The sequence below is a fragment of the Pyrus communis genome, chromosome 12, assembly GCF_041283825.1.
Source record: "Pyrus communis isolate YQ-2024b chromosome 12, ASM4128382v1, whole genome shotgun sequence".
In the NCBI taxonomy this organism is placed as follows: domain Eukaryota; kingdom Viridiplantae; phylum Streptophyta; class Magnoliopsida; order Rosales; family Rosaceae; genus Pyrus; species Pyrus communis.
In genome coordinates, this window is record NC_142576.1 from 10,458,294 (window position 1) to 10,479,904 (window position 21,611).

Genomic DNA, 21,611 nt, shown 5'->3' on the forward strand with positions numbered 1-21,611 from the left:
ACTTCATGTGGAGTCTAAACTAAAGGGATGTGACCAGATGTCCAATCATAATATAAAAAAAATGCACGCTTTCCATTTTTTTTAATGGTTTGGCTCAAAACGGTCTCGTTTTGGCCAAATAATTTGAAAGAAAATGAGTCTTCTTCTTTCTCCTTCTGTTTTGCAGAAGGTGCTCGACAATCATGGCTGCTCTTCTCCTCCACCATAGCCCAGATTTGGATGGTCCTTAGAGGTTTTCATAGCTACTTTTTTGAGATTTTGGATGGTCCTGGGACCACCTTGGTCCCCTAATAGATCCTCTGGTAGTAATACCGTATCACTCAATAACTTCTCATTGGTACAACACTGCGAATATGCTAAATTGTAGTTGTAGTGTGCACTTTGTAAATATTATCTTTCTATTATTTCAGGTTGAATAATTTTTTCAAAATGTCAACTACCCTCTAATATAGATAATATCATTTGTTAAAAATAAATAAATAAATAAACATTTTCATCTAATTTCTTAAAGGCCCCACATCCAAATGGCCAACTACCCTCTTTAACTCATCAATTCTGCCACTCAGTATTACGGTCTAGTGGTATTCCTCTCAGTACTACAATATAGTGGTATTCCTCTTCATGTGGAAGTGAGAGGTCTTAGGTTCAAATCTTGTGGATGGCGAATTCGATACCAAATTAGGTTGCCCATTGTGTGGTTTAGCCTAACTCTCCCTCCCTTAGTGTACCCTCTATAATAGAAAGGCTTCTTCTGCAACTAAGAGCTTGTTTGGCATTTTACTTGAATCCAACCTTTTAAACTCAAAAACACTTTTTAAGTTTTATGCCTTGAGTACTTGTTTGGTATGACTATTTTTAAAAACAATACTCAAAACCAACTTAAAAATTTGCCTACTTGTTCAGAACAACAAAGGTGAGTTGTTAGAGTTTTTAAACTTATACCATATGCTTCCAAATATTTTATGTGCACTATATATTTTCTCTTTCCCATCTTTCCCCCTACTCTGACACTCTCTTGTATTTTTCTCTCTCATCTTTCTTTTTCTCCCCTTTCTACCTCTCTCATCCGACCCTCTTTCTCGCCTCTGGTTTTCTCTCCATGCACTTTCTCCGTTCTCTCTTTGGATTTTCATGTTCGGCTGATGTTGCCAACTCCACTGTAAGATGAGGTTTTTTTTTTTAATTGTTAAATTTAAAAACAATTTGAATTTCATAAAAACAAGTTTTTAAGTTTTAAAGAAAATGGTTCTTAAAAGATGTTCTTAAAAAATGTATGAATTTTTTTAATAGGATACCAAACGGCCCTAAGATTTTCTCAATTTTCAAAACTACTTGACTTTCACGCTCCGGCAAGGACAACAACTGGGGACTACACGTGTTGCGATTGGAGCACTTCTAACCGCAACTTCCATCTCATCCATTAACTCCTTCACCCTCCTCAAAAAATATCTAAGCTTTCACGTTGGACTATAAGAACCCAAGATTGTGATACCTATCGCTGTATGTATTAAACGGGGTTGAAGATGGTGGGAAGCAAGCAATACTTTCCCATCCTCACATACAAACATAATTCGTCATGATCCATAACCTTCGAACAAGTTTCAAACTCATGGGCTCGGGCACTTGTTTCTTTTCTTATCTCAATCCCCATCACATGGTGGATAAATGGTCATGAACCATGCTTAATCCATCAAATTTCTTTTTTGTTCTTCCATGAGATTTGTACGTAGTAACTTCTCTATATAATAGTTATTGACCATCAACACAAATACATACTTAAGTCGAGTTAGCAATGTTTCTAATTTAAGGATGTTCTTAACTTTCTTAATTAAGGATATCTTTCCGAGGCTAACCCCATAATGCATTTCAACCAATAAGAACTATCTATATTTTTTGTCATCACAAGTGTTGAAATGTCAAAGAAACTCTCATTCCTCATATAAAGCAAAAATGAAAATGCAAAATAACCAAAATGATTGATAGTATACTGAAGTGAGAAGTTATGTCAATCTCATAAGCTATTTTAGCTAAAAAGCCAAAAAAAAATTTACAAAAAAAAAAATATAAAATAGTTGTTAAAGCTTTTGGTGGTGAGCTTCAAAACTTTTTCTCACAAAAAGTTTACTTTATTTGACAACAAACAGTTTAAGAGAAGGGATAACTGATATCATTACGTGGCTATTAGCTTTAAAAGGAATAATAAAATTATTTTGTATTTAATTCACAATATTACTTGTAACCTTTTGGTCATTTTCCTTTAATTTTGATAACAGAGTTAATTTTTTAACCCTTGTAGTTGATAAATATATAGTTTAGATTTGTATACATTATAAATTAAATTTTCAAGAAAAAGGTGAAGTCCTTAAGACTAGGATCACCTTCGGAGCAAACTGAGCAAAGCATCACATACTTCCATTTTTTATCCTGTGGTCAAAAATAAATTTAAATATTGAAAAATTTTCATGCAACACAAGACAAGATGAAAATGAAAGGATAGGATGTTTTGCTCAGATTGCTCCGAAGGCTGGGATCTGGAGGTGATTCCAGTCTATGTCCTTATCCAAATATAACATCCATCCCAAGAATCGCAGCAGTCCATAGTTGTCCATCACAGAAAAGTGCAGGCTGATTTATGCTAAGATTACTGAGCTGCAGCAAAACGTTCCTCTCCTTGCACCGCCCATAGCCTAATGAACCTTCTCGAGCTGCGACAAAATGCGTATTTCACCAATAAAATTTGGAAAGTGACGTGTCGCGATATGGACATTTCTTTCTTTTCAAGACATTGAATGGGCCGCGGGGCCCCCCTTGACTTACAGCGTGGTTCGAGACTATACGGAAACTCAAGTGTAGCACAGGCTCACTGGTGCAATTATATGGTGCGATCAGGAAACTTTGATTGGTCCACATGTCGATGATCTATGTGAGGATATTCTCGTCCATATCTGCTTAATGGTTGAATTGCGTACGGAAGTTAAAGGCAATTGAAGAATTTAAAATTTGAGCAGCTTTCCAAGCAAAATATTATTTTTTTCTTGGATCATCTATTATGCAAAGGTGAAGAAATAACACAAAATTAGACTCTATGTGCACGGTGAAATTCAAACATCATACCTTAAGTAGAGAAAATATTAAAGAGGCACTTTAGATGCGGTCTTTAATTACCAATGTTCTTTGACTGAAACTTTTGTTGTTTTTAGTTTTTTATCAAAGTTCCTGATATTAATGTAATATTGTATTTATATGTAGGCTATTATATTTTGAAATTAAAAATGAAATTTGTAGTTATTTATATCAACGAGATTATAAATAAAACCCATAATTTATGGGATTAAAAATATTAAAGATAAATTATACTCTTCAATATATTGTGTGTATACACATATACATCGGTACGTTCATCAAAACTAACCAAAAAATTATTGTACCAAAACATGGGTACATTTTTCAAAAACACAAATAATAAAAAAAAAAGATATTAGGCTTAATAACATTATTAAATTTCTTCTATTAAACTTGACATGCATATATTCTCAAATCAACGAAATACAATGTTCCCATATAAGTTTAAAAAATGGATGAGACATAAGATTGAATTAATTTTATATAAAAAAAAATGGGTACATTTTATATTAAAAAAAAAAGTGTACAGTTTTCATATAACAAATTGGTATATTTAAGAATGGGTACATATAAAATTAAAAAATTGAAATTTTTTTTAATAAAAATTTAAGGGTACAAACTTATTCTAATTTTATTTTTTATATTTTGGAAATGTTTGAATTGAAAATTAATTAGGAGTTTAATAAGGGTGTGAGTATTAAAACTCTAAACCAATTACTAATTTTTATTATAAAAATTATGTAACTTACATGTGATTCATTAATATATTAATGCTAGGGACTTAAATCAAAATTTAAAAACTGATAAGGCCTTAGTCAATGAACATTAAAAACTAGGGACCGGATACTAATTTTTCAAATATTAAATTTGTGTTTAGGGCTTACATTGGAGATTACGGATTGGAAAGTTACTAGTGGAATTTGATTCTACTCTCAGTTAAGTTAATTTGTTGCTACAAGCGGTTGGTAATTTTATCCCTTGAGTTCTTGGTGTAGGATAGGAAATAAATGATTCATTCGTTTGAATTATCATATTGATATTTGAGTTGTAAACTCGTTTTTATGTGTCTTTCTCTTGTTTAAGAGTTTGCGTCTTTGTTCTTTCTAGTGTCTACGTTGTAGGTTGATACTAAAACCAAAGATCTTAGGGGTTTCAAGTCTCTCCTTGCACTAGGAGATAGTGGACCCTATCTATCTATCTATCATACATATCCATCCTTTTTTATCCAAATTTTTTGTTCTCATTTCATTTTAATTCGTTTATGTCTGTCGCACCGTGCATAAGTTGGTATCAAAGCATCAGCTCGATCCAAGGGTGACGCTATATCAATGGTAACGACATCAGTTCGAGTTCCTACTATGAAAGTCAAGTTCGTCAGAAAATATGTATTTTTTGAGACAAAGAATCCACACCATCTATACATCATCGGAAAGCTCAGAGAGTCTTGTTTCCAACCCAACAAGTTGTGCATCAAATGGAGTTTTATGTGAATAGATATTTGCAAAACACCATAGAGTGTTGGTGTTGTGCGAAACTAGCAGATCATCTCTGTTGTAGGCTGAGTTTCAAGTTGATTAAGAACTACCCGACCATCAAGCAATATATCATTGGAAAGCCCTTCCAGTCTAGTTTTCAATCATCAAGCAGTTCTCCAATCCGTTATTTGGGCAAAACGACATTTGTGTTTTACTAAAGCATGTCACTTCTGCCAGTAACTGAAACTAGGTATGTTTTACAGACGGAAGTCAAAGAAATGGTTGCTTCGGAATTTTCAAGTGAAAACCTCATAAATCTTGATCTTCCTTCAAAATTTGATCGTTGTCCAGATGGCTCTTGTGAAATTTATTGTTGAATGTGTCATTATGATTTTGTGTGTTGATGATGGTGTTGATGAGGATATAATTAATCTGGGCACTGGAGGCGAAGAGTTTTCTTTACAATTTGGAGTGGTTCATCAACACTTCTATTTGAAGTCTATCAAAGAAGTTCATGATGACAACAATTTGGTATTGGAATTCAAAATTGGACGCACAAGAAAACAACCGATGACAAGCGTTTTGACAGAGGTGGTGGAATCTTTTACTAAGTTTCAATTCCATGATCTAGTTTGATTGGATTTTATACATGAGTCCATCAACAAGAGGTTGAGTGAAAGGATTGATTTGTTAAAAGTCTTAAATATTTATGCATTTTGTTCCTATCTTGATGCTATAGTTCGATTCCAAGAGATGGCTAACCTCTATATATTCTATGCAAAGAATATGTTTGTAAGTTTGAAGAAGAAAACAAAGCATGGCAACCTAGAATGGTTGCATCACTTCGTGACTTGGATTCATGTTCTTACCAAAAAAACTCAAGAACGAGTTCTCTTCGAGAAGGGGAGAATGATGCAAGATGGGAAATAAATGATTTGATTGGCATGGAGCACCATAAATTATTGGAAGACAGATTTATGTGCTGGAATAAAGAGGGTGCTTTAATAAAAATGGCAGATAAGATTAATTTCAAGTCCTTTTTTTATGGCTAATCATAACAATCAAGGCGTTTCTATGGCTGATAATAGCCTTTGTTAATGTAATTTTCAGTTTTAGGTCTTATTATGTTTATTGCCTTTTTAATTTCAAAAAGTAAGTTACAAAATGGTTATAAAAACCATTTCTTTCTGTAAGATGAAAGAGTTGGACGTTTTTGTTGGTGAATAAAATATTTAGAGAGATTTTTATCTCATATTTGTGCCTTTCTCTTGTTTAAAAGTATGCTGCTTTGTTTTTTCTAGTGTCTACGTTGTAGGCTAGTACTAGAACCAAAGTTTATAGGGTTTTCAGGCCTCTCCTCGCACTAGGAGATAGTGGACCCTATCTATCAATCATATCTATTATTTTATTTCATTTCTATCTATTGCACCCTGCATCAGTTCTCTTGTTTTCGCTTGTCGAGATAGCTGCTTTCAAAATATTGGCAATGTAGACTTCGATATATATAGAGAAATTTTATGATTAATAGTTTAGCTACTATAATCTTGTTCAGTTGGTTTTATTATTAGCTTGGAATGTCCAAACTTCACCCTCGTATAATAACTACTAAAGAAGATATTGTGTGGCAGGTGTTGTATAGCCACATTATTCAATAGAAAATGTAGTGTGTTTAACATAACACTTTTCATGAAGTACTTGCTGTGTTCCAAATTGTGGATAAGACCATAGTAAATATATACTATATATTCAAATGCAAATTAATAAATGTATGAGCACTCCTGAAACAAACTCTTTTAAATTATGGATAAGATATTAAATTATTATGGATAATAATATATTTGAATACCAATAATGGTACAATTGTTTTAAGTTCTACTTTGAATCTTACAACTAAGAATTTGTCATACCATTTTACCACATTAACTTTTCATAGATTTGAAAAAATCATTTGGTGCACACAAAGTTGTTGATGTGCGCAGCTGATCATCTAACCTATGTGCACATAAACAAAATAACGATTGTAATATCTACGAAAGCACTTTGTTTATACATATTGTGTACTTTTTTTATTACGATCAAATAAAGAGCAAGTGACATGCATGCCCTTTTTTTTTATATATAATTATTTTTAGTTACGCTTATAGAATTCGATTTTAATGTCACTTGCACCCTATATCTTAAAAATCGTCACTTTACTCTCTGAAACTTAAAGTTCACTATATTTTGTTTCTTGGAACTCGATTTTGATTCCATTTTGCCATTTGAACTCAAAAGTTATAATTTTACTCTATAAAACTCCAAATTCGCCCTACATTGCCTTAATTTTATTAATCCCATTATGTGGGTTTGATTTGGGTGCATCAGACTAATTAATTTTTTTCATCTCTGCAACTCAAGCCCATCAACGAACAAATTTTAAATTCTTAGTTTCTTCTTTGAAACTTAATATTTTCTAATTGTTGAATGTAAATGCATAGTGATTATAAATAATCAAATTAATTGGCAAAGTGGGTTTCACATATGTTATAAGGCGCGACTTTTGAGTTTTAGAGAGAAGAGAGTCCACAAATCAAAACGAAACAAATTTTAAGTTTTAGAGAATAAAATGGTGAAACGTTTTTTATATGCTTACACATGAAGTAACCATGATTAAGAAGTTAAATCAAGATTAAAACAAAGTAAACTAATTGGTGTACAACACTAATCATTTTGCACCATAAAAAGTAAAAAAAAGCAAAAGAAGCAATTAGAGCATGAAAATGAAAATGATGGAGCTTCCCATCCCCATGCTAGACATATGGGGATACCCACATTCTATCACTTACCCTTTTTGTCTTGTAGCATGACGAATGTAACTTAGTAGTTTGTACTATGAGAGAGAAATAGAGGGATCTTATCCACATTTCTCACACTTATAAAACGCAGAGCAATCAACATTTTGGGCATAAATTTTGCATAAAACCACCCCCAATAAAATTACAAGACAAAAAATTCCCAACTGAAAGCAGAGCATAGTCAGAGAGCCAAGATAACTCGAAGCTTGCTTCTCCATCAATGGCGTCGAGGAATTCCTCCTTTTATGGCAAACCCAGTTCCATTTTTCCAGCCACGTCGACGGACGACAGCCCAATTGGCTCGGATGGGCTATTCGATTTCGACGAGGCGGATATCTGGAACTCATCATCCAGCCCAGTTGCAGAGTCCAAGAAGAGCTCAGTTCCCAGCCGCAGAGAGCCGAAGAAAACGGGGAGGAAGGTGATGGTGATGAGCATGGGCGTGGCGGAGATTGGTGGCGCTGCCAAGGTGGTGACGTCATCGTCGTTGCCGGTGAACATTCCGGACTGCTCCAAGATTCTCAAGGAGGGGTACAAAGAGCATAGGAAGCTGGAAAGTGGTGAAGGCTGCGGTGGGGATTTCTACGGTGCCGACGACGACAACGACGGCGGGTATGGGAGCGTCCCACCTCACGAGTACTTGGCGAGGATGAGAGGGGCTTCGTTTTCTGTTCACGAAGGGATTGGGAGGACTCTGAAAGGCAGAGATTTGAGGCGGGTGAGAAACGCAATTTGGGAAAAAGTTGGGTTCGAAGATTAGCAAAAAATTAAGAGTTTAAGACAAAAACAAAGACTTAATTTACTGGAAATTTTGGGTAGGCCAGAGAAAAAAAAAATTAAGTCAATGACTAATCTCTAATTTAAATTATATTATCTATGATCTCGGTTAAACTTGTTGGATCATAAATGTTTGTGGTTTTGTTTGGTGGGTTTTAACTTTTAATCTTTATTTTTGTGGGTTTGATTTTGTTTTGGGTGCCTGAATTTTACTAGAGGACCTGATCATGAATGTAAAACTGACAGCTTTTGAGTTACTTGTATTCGTATGTTCTATCTTTTTTGTAGCACTTAAATTTTGCCCCTTCATTTTCCGAGTACTCATAAATTGCCAAGTTTGATCATATTTTGGTATAAAATGATGATGGTATTTTTGTTTTCCTCCAGGTTGTGAAAACAATAATGGTAATAGCCAAAAAAAAAAAAGAAAACAGAATTAAAAATATTTATTATTATTGTTAAAGATAATAGGATTGACGGATTGAATGCTTGAAGATGTAGAGGAAATTAAAAGGAAGGTTCGGTTGGTAGGGGTGGTAGGTATAAAAGATACAGAGGAGCTAGAACAAAGCTTGGAAGCGGAATTTATGTACATTGGGATGATGAATGCCCCCTATCTAACTTGTGGAGAAAAACTTCGTTACGGTTGGTTGACTTCCTTAGGTTTGGATGGTAAGGGCTGTTTTAATACAAAATATGTCACTTAAGATTACAGTTTAGTGTTATTCTTTTCATTTATAAGTTAAAGATTTTATGTTCAATTCCGCTAAAGGCGAATTTGAAACATGTTGTTACTATCCCATTGTGATGTTAAACTCACTCATTCCTTTTAGTGTAATAGTATCATTTGTTAAAAAAAAATAAAACGACGTAGAATTAAATAAGACTAAAATGTGGAATATATTAGTCAAATTTTTATGGTCAATTATTAAATATATAAAGGGAAAATATTTGTTTCCATTGTTTTTTATTTTTATTTTTTTGAATTAATCGCATTTTATACAAGGTTTGAGGTCATTTGTAATACGAGTCAAGTTTCAATTTTCGCATGTAACTTTTCTTTTCAATTTCATCGTATAGTTAGGTGTAAGTGCTGATGTGGTATAAATTGGATTCATATTTAAGGAACAGATTGACAATTGATTTGATAAAAGAATTAAAAGAGTAAACAGTAAGATTAACCGTCAATGTGTTCTTAAACGTGAGTTTAGTTTATATCACATCAACCCTAACACCTAATTAAACTGTAAAATTAATTAAAAAAATTAAATTAATATAATTCAGAAATCACAAAATGTAGTATGAGAAAATTAAAACTTTTTTTTTTTTGGGTAAAGAGAAAATTAAAACTTCGTCCATCATCATCACACTATCTTGTGGTGTTTACAGTTAACCCTATTTTTATTTGTTGAGATTTGTTTATAGTCTTCGGTCGTTGTTGGTACTTGTTATTTACAGGCTTAAAACAGTCATAAAAAGTGTCTGTCAACTTTTTGTAGGCAGAGAGACTCGCTGAAGTTTTCTGGGATGTCGCCATTTTGTCAACATGTATATCCAAAGGCTCTAGGAAGAATGACTTAATAATTCCAAGAAAAGAGTTTTAGGTTTTTTTTAACGCACAATATTATCTACGTTACGAAAGAAGCTATCTGTCATATCCCGGCTCGGGACGGATTACTTTCCGGGCTCGACTCCACTACTGTAGCACGATATTGTCCGCTTTGGGCTTACCATTCCCTCACGGTTTTGTTTTTGGGAACTCACGAGCAACTTCCCAGTGGGTCACCCATCATGGGATTGCTCTAGCCCCCTTCTCGCTTAACTTCGGAGTTCCTACGGAACCCGAAGCCAGTGAGCTTCCAAAAGGCCTCGTAAGGATGTCACAATATCAATTTAGCTTTATAATGAATTAATAATAATATAGTTTGAATTTATTTTTAATAAAAAATATTATTAAACCGTAATAATAAGTGGTAGTTTTAGATTCCCTTATGATGACATTAAATTAACGATATTTCTTTATTTTGTATTTATTTTGTTGAATTGGTCACTTAAGCCTTTTGGTTTTATCCATGCCCGATAAAAGAATTGGAATTATTTCTTATGGACTCTTGACTGGATCCATATTTTACTGTCCATCTTCAACAGGGTAGCTAAAATTAAAGAAGCCTAAGGTCTGTTTGCACCAATATATTTGAATTTTAACAGAGTTTATATTTAGTTGATAAAAATCATGAAAGCAGAAAAGCAAATATAATATGTTTTAGAAAATTAGAATTTATTTTGTTATAAGAGATTATTTGATATGTGATAAACTTGTCCCCCTTGACTCCACCGTTTAAGAAAATTGTAGTCACCTACTGTTTGATATAAATCCAACATTAAATAGTCATTCAATTTTTTTCTTTGTAGTTTCTCTTCCACAGTAGAAAGATTGAAATTGAGTAATCACGATTTTCTGGACTCTAATAACTCTAGGAGAACGAAACCCTGACATTCATCAAATCCTTATGTTTTGTGCAATGAAATTTTGTATGTTAATTACGTAGGCCAAAATCCTCATAAGTCAGCATCGATCTCACTATTTTGTCAACCCTTCTAGAATATCTTAAATAATAGGAATACTTTGAATGCGGTTTCTAATCCTTAACATTATTTGATTAAAACCTTAATAGTATTTAAAGTTTGTCCAAGGTCCCTTGACTTTGTACACCTCATTATATTACTATTAATATTTATATTTTATAGTTTTGACGTTAATTGTTTGATATTTTATGAGATTTATAATCCTATAAATTTAAAATCGGGAAAATTAGAATGCCCTACATCTTTTCCATAGTTGTTAGATTAAACATTCATCCCTTTTAAAAATTTGATTAAGGTGCTTTGATCAATTGTCACCTCGATAATTTTCTATTTATTTAATTTCCATATCATTAATTTAAATGCATTTATATAGAGGCATAAGGTAACTTAGCAACTAATTGCCTACAATATAGGAATTTAATTTTGTCAATCCCCTTATACACATTAAATGAATTTTTTTTAATAAAATAAAATAAAAAATTAATTAACTAATTTCTCATTACCTTATTATCAGTATTTAAAAAAAAAAAATTCTCCTTCTATTAAAAATGTCTCAATAAAAAGTCTTCAATACATATTTTTTCACATATATGTGTGTGTGTGTGTGTGTGTGTGTATTTAATATATTTAAAATTTATGGTACATTTGAGAACAAAAGTATCGACTTTTGGTACGTTTAGATTTCAAACGTACCGAGAAACCAAATGTACCAAAAATTCAAATGTACCCATTGTTATAGTAACCTTTTTGGTACGTTTAGATTTCAAATATACAGATAAACCAAATGTACCCATTGTCAGGTAACCCTTTTGGTACATTTAGATTCCAAATGTACCAAAAGACCAAATGAACAAAAAATCACAAATGTACCACAAAACCAAATGTCTCTATTTGATAACTCTTTTGGTACATTTACATTCCAAATGTACCAAGAAATACAAAAAAATCAAATCCACTATAAAACTAAATGTGTCCATATTATAGGTAACTAGATGTAGCTATATAATCAGACAAATCTTTATTATGTGTTGGGTCTTCTAAATAATAAAATCTGACAATTTTTTTTATAAATATTCTACTATATTCACAAAAAAAAAAAGTAAAATTATAACAAACAATAAAAAAATGCATAGAGATGGATAATAAATGCATAAATATAGGGATAAGAGGAAAAAAAAAACGAAATGTCTAGGAATAGTTGTGAAAAATTGAAATTAATAACCAAAAATTCTAAACAAAATAAACTTATGTGAAAAACTGAAATTAATAACCAAAATTTTAGGAAAATGTTTGATCAAATTTTCAAAAGGAGTGTATGTTTAGTCTTAAAAATTAAAAAACGAGGCGCCTATATCAAAATGCCCCTTTACAATCCCTCATTATAATACTATTAGAAACGGTTACAATAAAAATTTCAAACATTTTGATTGAATAAATGGATAAAAACTATGTAAAAATAAGAAATAATAAATGGCAAAAGAATGTATCCATAGTGTTAAAAAAATTGGTACATTTCACATATAACAAAGTGATACATTAATAAAGAAGAATGGGTACATTATAAACAAATTAGGGTACATATAAAAGATTAAAAATTATGAGTACAAATGAATTTTTAAAAATATAGGCGCTAAAAGAAATTAATACATGGGTACAAAATAAAACTAAAAAGAAAATACTACAAATTAAAAAAAAAATGTTGCAAATTAAAAGTGGGTACAAACTCAAAATATAAATATATGATACAAAGTTTAGGCATAAAACATAAATATACCATATGTAATTTTTCTATCATTTGTTAAATATACAATGTCACGTGACAACATACACATGGGTACAAACACAAATAGAGCTTTAAAAAATATGGGCACAAAAAGAAACTAATATATGGGTACAAATTAAAAATGAAAAGAAAATTGGTACAAATTAAAAAATATTTGCAAATTAAAAATAGGTACAAACTAAAAATAAAAATATATGATAAAAAATTTAGCCATAAATATAAATATACTAATTGTAACATTTTTAACACTAAAGGAATATATTTAAAAATAAAAATATTTTATTATTGAAATAATTAATGATGTTATTAATACCCAATGTCATATCCCAGCTCGGGGCGGATCACGTCCCGAGCCTGCTCCACCACCGTAGCACGATATTGTCCGCTTTGGGCCCCGACCACGCCCTCATGGTTTTGTTTTTGGGAACTCACGAGTAACCTCCCAGTGGGTCACCCATTATGGGATTGCTCTCGCGCAAACTCGCTTAACTTCGGAGTTCCAATGAACTCCAAAGCCAGTGAGCTCTCAAAAGGCCTCGTGTTAGGTAGAAATGGGAATACACATATAAGGATCACTCCCCTGGACGATGTGGGATGTCACACCCAAGGACCTTGATCAAAAATTCAAAATGAAAAAGATTTTAATCAATAGAGTAACAAAAAGAAGGATGTGAACCTAATTTTCCTTAAATAATATTACACAAACTATTCACATAAAATGTTAAAAACTCGATGAAGGAAAAAGTTTGTTCATTTAAGATTTATTTGAGCATCACATGCAATGAAATTAAATATTAGAGGTGGAATTAATAAAAGTATGCACTAAAAAACAAACTTTTAACCCACAAAATTCAAAGCGTAGTAAGTGAAAAACCTAGCTCTTCTTCTAGCATGGCCGGCTACCATGTTAATTAATCTTAAACACGCTCAATTAAATTGTTTAATTGTATTTAACCATCTCATTTATATTTCTTCAATCTTATCCTTACACGTGTAAGATTCATTAGGTTCTAGTTAGCAAGGCAATGAGCAATTGTAATTCTCACTAATCTATAGTGAATTAAAACTTACTTTTAATTTTTCTTATGATAAAGATTAGTTATTGCTAATCTTCAAGGCTTCCACAAGTCAAGCCATGAGTGATACTCAGCAGTATGTCATGACACCTAAGCTAAATAAAAGAGGTGGAGAACTTATTCAATTACAAATGCAATACAATATGGTCCTTCTCTAAGTCAATTCTCTTTGTTACATTATTTTAGGTGATAGTTCTTCATGTCTACTACCCAATGTACTTATTTTTCGTATGATTCCTATAAATATGATCTAGAACGTCTTTCCTAAATCCAACATGCACTTTGGCAAAACACTCCCAAATCATATGCATATAATTCTTCTTCTAGGATTGAAGGTTAGAGATCCATTGTTGTACGCTCACATGTCTTTATGAAATCACTAATCCCAACAATGCTAAGAACATGCCCAAGATGGAACATGATCTTTGTTACATTGTCGAATGATGAAAGACGTACCCACAAGGCAACTGTTATGTCTCAGGTGAAATGACTAATTTGCACTATTACAACTTATGAGTTCTTACATGACATGTATATAAGAACTCTTTGTTGATCGTTGTTTGATATACTCAAATACCTTTTAAGCACCTATGTGTTTGTCTTAGCATCTCTCACCGATAACTTGAGACAAGTCATATTCCTGATTGAGTTAACATAACACATTTAATATTAGCGACTTATCAATGCCTAATTAACAATTCTATTGTTAGGAACGTTTCAGCTATGATCACAAGAGAAAGGTCTCAATGATCTAACAACTTAAATCATTTGTCTCTTACGTTAACATAATTCCTTGAATTCTATTATTGATTATACATATTATTTGAAAGACTAGTGATTAACAATAAAAATTGCTCTTTCATTAAAGTAAATAATTTTTTAATAACATAAGTATTTCTGCCACTTAGTACTATAGTCTATTGGTATTCCTCTTCACTTATAAGTGAGAGGTCGTAGGTCCGATTTTTGCCAAATGTGAATTTGAACCACATTATTGCTATCCTATTATGAGGCTAAGCCACCCCGTCCCCTTAATATAGATAATATCATTTGTTCAACAAAAAAAAAAAACATTTTTAAAGCTATTACATCAAACGAGTTGCTATCAGAGCATACTTCATAAAAAATATATATTAGAAAACGACAAGCAGCAGCATGGCCAAATTCAACCTTGATCAAATAACCAGCAGCACGTCCAAATCATCATTGGCCAAATAAGTACCTATCTTAAACCCAAAACTATAAGCAGCATCGGACCTAAAAAATAAAGGAAATTATTATTAGCATTCTAAAAATCTTATTTTATACTTCAAATTTTCTATATTAGGAAAAAAAAAATACACTTGCGAGGAGTATAAAATGAAAATTTTGAAGAACCAATAACACTTCTCAAAATAAGATGCCACAAGAATAAGTTAATTAAACTTTATCGGGAACGGGTTTATAATTTATATATTATCCAAAGAACAACAGTTAATGAATTTAGCACTATAGCTTAATAATAAATCACCAAAACTAAGGGCGCTGCTTGGTTTCTTTTTCACCGCCCTTTGTTTTTTCCGATTTCCACTTGTTATTTTGCCCCCCTCATCATTTTGCTTGCGTAAAAACGACGAATCCAAAGCAACTTTTTTTGTAATTTACACGAACAAGAGAGAAACAACTTGGGTTGGGTTTGGGAGGGTACTTTACATGAAACATTGTGTGTATGTACATTTTAATAGAAGTAGATGAGGCAATATTAGGCCATTTCCAACCGAGGGTTGGCCAGATGGATTGTTTTAGCCCTCTGGCCCTCCAAGAAATTAATATTTTAATGAACAATACATGGCCATATTTGCTTCCATCTCCAACCGAGGGCCTAAGGGCCATAGGGCTAAACATAATTTATTATTTAAATTTAATGTTGTTTCATGTTACTTAATTTAATTTAATATTGTATAATGGCTTAGGAAGTTATAGGAAACAAATAGAATAAAAAAAAAACAATTTAAAAAAATTTTGTAAAAAAAAAAAAAAAAAAAACTATATATATATATATAAAAAAAAAACAGCTAGCTGTTATATTCAAAATTTTCCATATTTGGGTCGGTTATAACCAACACTATTTTTGTTAGATAGCCGTTTATTTCAAAATTTTCCAGCTATTTGTGTCGGTTATAACTGACACCATTTCCCTTAATTCTATCAGTTATAACCAACAGAAAAACTGACACTACTTCAAAAATTTCTAGCCAGCCCTTTGGCCCTTTGGTCCTTTCATATTCTATGGGGCCCACGAGCCCTTTGGCCTAGCCCTCGGTTGGAGACGATTTTCGGGCTATTTTCGACCTTCTGGCCTTCTGGCCCTCTGGACCCTTCGGTTGGAGATGACCTTAATTCCTCGGCTGGAGCCTACTGATCCCCTATTCTTATTAAAACAAAGAAAGAAATACATATGAGGATGACAAAATCAAACCTTATGAGTGTATACATATGAGGACAACCAATTGAGTGTATACACTTACGTGTTTCTCTGTCCTATTGTATGATGTAATGTGGTGTATACTTTCATGTGCCTTTTTTTCTCGTCATGAGCAAAATAACTTTGGTTGAAAAGAAAGAGATTACGTACAATGTGGTGAAGAAAGACAAACATATGGAGTTTGACACATGAGAAGTTAGTGTGGAGCCAAAAATAATCAACAAAATTATGGAGGCGACACATGGATTTTTAGGTGAAAAGGACAAAATTACCCTCGAGGCACATCGGGATTCTCATGCGCAAGCAGCGGACAATAACGGCTCAATCAAGGTCAAAGGTGACCTATATGGTATTTATTCAAAACATTTTTCATCAATCCTCATCAAATCCTCCTTACAAGGTAACCCCCACATCATTCTTTTTAAATTAGGATTGATTAGCTAATTAATTGATTAATTACCCAATTAATTGATTAATTGCCTAATTGATTACAATTACATCCAAATCACCACTATAAGTGGCTGGTCCTTATTTCTCCAAATAGAACCGACCACACCCCTATATATACCTCCTTATTTCTCAAAAAACCTAAGTCCATTCTTCTCCTAAAATTCTCTAAACACTTTCTCTCTCAATTCTAACTTTGGCATTAGAGGTTCTTCAGCCAAAGCGGCGCACCCCCCCTCCCCCCCTAAATTCATCGTGGGCGCGTGAGGCTCTTGGCCTTGGCCTTAGGTGTTAATTGTTTTCCAGGTGCATTTTCATCTAAGAAGAAGAAGGTGGAAATTTGCATCCATAGTTAGCTTAGCAATATGTACATGAGTTTAATACTATACACATTATAGATAGACTACACAAAAATAAAACCTTGTTATTAGAGTTTTTTTATATATTTAAACTCTGAGTTAATTACAATAATCCTCTCTGAGGTTTATCGTGTTTTCACAAAAAACTCCTCACGTTTGAAACATTACACTAGCAACCCATGAGGTTCTAATTCACTTTCACATAACCCCTCTAGGGCTAACATCACCTTAAAATATTTTCTTAAAGACAAATTTGCCTTCATTATTAATTATGAGGGCAAATTTGTCTTTAAGAATTTATTTTAAGGTGATGTTAGCCCTAGAGGAGTTATGTGAAAGTGAATTAGAACTTCAGAGGTGTTAGTATAATGATTCAAATGTGAGGGGTTTTTGTGAAAATACGATAAACCTCAGGGGAGTTAGTGTAATTAACCCTTTAAACTCCACACCTTTCTAAGATCACGCAAAAATAGTTTTGACATCTTAATTTTAAATTTTGTCCCTATTCAAATTCGACACCGGTCGCAAACTAAGGGCTCGTTTAAAAGTTCTTTTAAAATGAAGCACTTTTGATGAAATTGATTTTGGGTTCCAAAATACCTTAAGTACTTTTGAAAAAAAAAACACAAGATATATGCTTCTTGCATTTCATATAAAGTGCTTTTCAAGGATCTATTTGAATTTTTACTAATAATTAGTTTCAAAAATATTTTCACCAAAAACGTTTCCAATCATTTTAAACACATTTCTAAACGAGGCCTAAGAAAGAAAAACAGATAAGACAAAGGCAACCTCCGACGGGCCTGGTCGCCATCCTCCCACCATCATACCTGCTTTCAATTTGTTTGAAACTCATTCTGTTGTAAATCCATCGATAATTTTCTAAGATCATCTCCAACCCTTGGCCTAAAACCTAAAATTTTTAGCCTAGAAAATTTAGGTTTTAACCCAAAATCAGCTTTTCTACTCCAACACTATGGCCTAAAATTTTAGCCCCAGATTATTAAATAATGAATTTAGACTAATTTTTTTTCTTAAAGTAACTTTTTTAAAATAAAAAATTATGTAGACTATCATAATTTAATTTTATAAACATTTTAACCTAAAAATATTTAGATTCTGACAAACACTGAAAAATCACTAACCGATACCATGAAACTCATTAAGCACTATGAAAAAATATGAAACAAATGAAAGATTTTTTTTTATAATTATTTTAGCCGTTAGATTTAAATTTGGACCGTTATTATTATTTTTTTTTACTGTTGAATTTCATCAATTTAGATCTTAATTGTTGGATTCAATGAATTTATAAATATAAAACTAAATAAAATATACATATACGGTAGGCGAGCCCCACTAATCCTGGGAAAAATTTGGCTTCCATTTGAGTTTTAGGTTTTAGGCCACATTTTGGCCTTGGGTTGGGTTGAGTTTTGGGGGGAAATAAAAGTGGAAATTTGAGTTTTAGCCCAGAATTGGAGAAGGCCTAAGGCTAAGGGTATTAAATCCATCAATTAATTTCGGGTCCTCTCTAAATAAATTTATGGGCCAAACACATCTAAAAGAAAAAATGTAAACACCTAGTGAGTGGGAGAGAGAAAAAAAGACCGCCTTTTGGTTTTGTACCTCACTACCATCGTGAATAAAAAAAATTAAGCGTAATGTTAGAGAGACAAAATTTGTAGACTAAAAGAAATAAAAATTGATGAGTGGATTAGTAATTAAGTATTAAAGTACTTATTTTTTTATTAATGACGGATCATTTAATTTTTCAAATTTAGTTAGTGTAGCGCAAATTTAATTTGCCTAACATTAGCTTAAAATTAAAAATAAATAATAAAACCGTACGGTCAAATTGATAAAAGTTGGCCCAAAAGAGAAAAATAGTACATGGGGTAATGGGCCAGAATCTTACCCGTTCGATGGCTGGTAGAACAGGTACAGAAGCTTGAGTAAGAAAGGACTCAGAGTTGGGAGAACAAAAAATGGGGGGCGGGGGTGGAGGGAGCAAGAAAATACTGGTGGGTTTGGTTCTGGTCATGTTTCTAGGAATTGCCGTCTACTTGCGGCTTTGGACCATCGACTATTCCATTTCTTCCGACGAAGCCGACCTCCTCAGGTTTGCTTTTTGCTTCCCATCTCATTATTTCTACTTCAAATCTCAATTTTTTTTTTTTTTTTTTTTTTAGGGTTCCTAGTTTTGTGGATTCCATGAATGAATGAATGAATACCCTTTAGATATAATCTAAATTAAATTAAGCCCAAGTTCTTGGATTTTACTTTCCATTAGTGATTGATGAGAAATTCTAACTTTGTGGTTTGGCTCATCTGGTTGGTTCATACTCTGTATTACTATTATTGTATGATCTCAAATGTACCCTTTAATTTTTAGAGCTTCATATGACACAAATTTTAATAAATTTTTCATGGAATGAAATGTTTGTTCTATCGAAATCTTGTAGGCGGCAGTTCGACCTTGCGAATAGGGAAGCAATGGATGAATCTGCTGAGTGGAGGCTGAAATACGATGAAGAAGCCAAAAAGGCTACCAATTGTATGAATCAACTCAAACAGGTTCACACCGTATTCTTCCTTTCTTTTAAATTTATTTGCACAACTTGTTCAACAACTAGAGTTATCGGGAAATTAGTTTTCGTATGAATTTTGTGGAGTGTCATTGCATGCTTAAAATAGTAAGGATTGTCAAAGCAAGATTAGTCTTTGAAAGTGATCTCTGCATCGAAAATAATTAAAACCACTATGGAAAAACTAAAGTATGGGTGCTATCACTCTATTTCCCTATAGTCCTGTCAACGTGGGTTTGGGTTCAATCTTTGGAAGGGCATCCTTGAGTTAAATGACTTGTTAAAGAATGGATCAGTCTAACGACATGATCATCTCTCTGCGATCAATTAATCGTTTGTGTTCCTTACAGATAAAGGGATTGTTTGGGGAGGGTGATGGGAATGCTGCTAACGTCGACCAGAAATTGTTGAATCTACAAAAGGTGACCCCTTTCTTTTCAGTAAAAGACTTAATACAAAAGTTCTTGTAATGTCTCATAACTTCATTCTTTTTCCTCTTAAACGTTTTATCTTCTTTCAATATTATTCACTTTTATGCACCCTTTAGTAAATCTGATTAAAGAGCTCATTAGAGATCATGCTGAGGATGGCTTGCTCGTATTATTAAATACCTTTTGTTAGAAACCAACTTATGTTATGCACCCAAATAATGTGTATAAACTGCAGATTTTGATGTTACGTCAAAATTTTTTCTCTCCTCTCCCTTGTTGGTTCTGATAGACAATGATGTGCTAGTGTAGTGTGTTTGAAAATTCCCTTAGGTTTGAATCCTTCCTTTTCTTACAAGTCCTGAAAACATTTTCCAGGAAAATATGGCCTTGGTAAAACGGATGGAAGCCTTGAAACAGGAGCTTGAGGCTGAGAAGCTGAAGTGCAGCGTTCAGTAGGTTATTATATCATCAGGGGTCAAAAGATACAGCATAATCAAATTCACCGCATTTTTCATTTTGTCCAATCCTTATGCTCTCAACCACGAAACACACCCCATAAGCACTCCAGTTTAAAAGTTTTTAGCTTCATTGGTTACTTAAACCATCAAAGACATATTTTTGGACGAGATGCATGTGCCCCCTTACAGTTCTTAATTCATGCTGCTTTCCGGGAAACTGAGGTATTCGGGTAATGACTGCTTTTCTTCTACTAAATATACAATGACTTTTCCTGTTTTGCATCTTACTTATCTTCATGATCGGGAGCCAATGTAAATTGTTCAACCTTGAAAGTACCATTTTTTATTCCTTGTAAAATTCCCTGTTGTAATGGATCTCCATGATTTTTCAACGCGTGTAATTCATTTAATTGAAAGATGTTTGGATGTCAGGGTGTCTGTTCGTAACTTCGTATGGCTTTATTTCAAAGTTCTATTATTGTTATATACTAATGGTAATTTTCCCATTTGTTTTTTTTTTTTTTTTTCCGTTAAAAGACATTTATAAGTAAATAAAAAACTGGATAAAGAGTTTTGTCTGGAACAACTATAAAATCTGATGCACGATGCACTTAGAAATGTGTAGCCATTACATGTTTACCATGCTGTACTAGACAGTCAAGCATTCACACAGGAGTAATTAGCCACTTATTACCACTAAATACGATTACTACTTAAGATAATTGCTTCTCTGTTAGTCTGCTGCAATCTTTCCCTACATGAAGAGAGCTATTCTCGATCTCCGGGGGTTGTGGAGCTCTCGGGTTCTGCAGGGTTAGTTCTCAGGTCATGGAGAAATCTTGTTATTGTCTGCACTAACACTTCATTGTCATCCTGTTGACTTTCTGGGGCAGGAGCAGTTGTAGAATTCTGTCATGCATGAAACCAAAGAACAATACCTTATTCACATTGCATATTAGCATGCACATAAGTAAGATTTAGAAGATAAACTAATCGAAATTAGCCAAGAGATCTTATGGAAGATACCTTTCGTCGATTAGCCGGTTTGCTCTTGGTGTCCATCATCTCAATCAGCTCATCAAACTGAAGAACAGAGATTAAACAGAAGATTAATCGTAATCAAAACTTCGGTCTAGTATGTATGAAAATGGAACAAACCCGTCTTTCCAAAGAAGAAAAAAAGAAGGATGCTCGAAGCGGTAATTATCTG

General features: G+C 32.9%; 2 protein-coding genes across 2 annotated transcripts; both read left to right on the forward strand.

Moving 5' to 3' along the window:
• The first annotated feature begins 7,534 nt into the window (after window positions 1-7,534).
• LOC137746233 (protein S40-4) lies at window positions 7,535-8,518 on the forward strand. The gene has a single exon (XM_068486306.2). The coding sequence runs from the start codon at window positions 7,653-7,655 to the stop codon at window positions 8,190-8,192; it is 540 nt and encodes a 179-aa protein (XP_068342407.1). The 5' UTR covers window positions 7,535-7,652; the 3' UTR covers window positions 8,193-8,518.
• Window positions 8,519-18,863: 10,345 nt separating this feature from the next.
• Window positions 18,864-20,832, forward strand: LOC137746095 (uncharacterized). The gene is made up of 4 exons (XM_068486159.2): window positions 18,864-19,046; window positions 19,390-19,501; window positions 19,863-19,934; window positions 20,319-20,832. The coding sequence occupies exons 1-4, from the start codon at window positions 18,913-18,915 to the stop codon at window positions 20,397-20,399; spliced, it is 399 nt and encodes a 132-aa protein (XP_068342260.1). The 5' UTR covers window positions 18,864-18,912; the 3' UTR covers window positions 20,400-20,832.
• Window positions 20,833-21,611: the final 779 nt, after the last annotated feature.

Bases quoted from the DNA above. Each gene is read 5' to 3' on its own strand.
- LOC137746233 (XM_068486306.2), top strand. From the start codon at position 7,653: ATGGCGTCGAGGAATTCCTCCTTTTATGGCAAACCCAGTTCCATTTTT.
- LOC137746095 (XM_068486159.2), top strand. From the start codon at position 18,913: ATGGGGGGCGGGGGTGGAGGGAGCAAGAAAATACTGGTGGGTTTGGTT. The intron at 19,502-19,862 runs GTTCACACCGTA...TGTTCCTTACAG, and splicing joins GTATGAATCAACTCAAACAG to ATAAAGGGATTGTTTGGGGA. The intron at 19,935-20,318 runs GTGACCCCTTTC...AACATTTTCCAG, and splicing joins AATTGTTGAATCTACAAAAG to GAAAATATGGCCTTGGTAAA.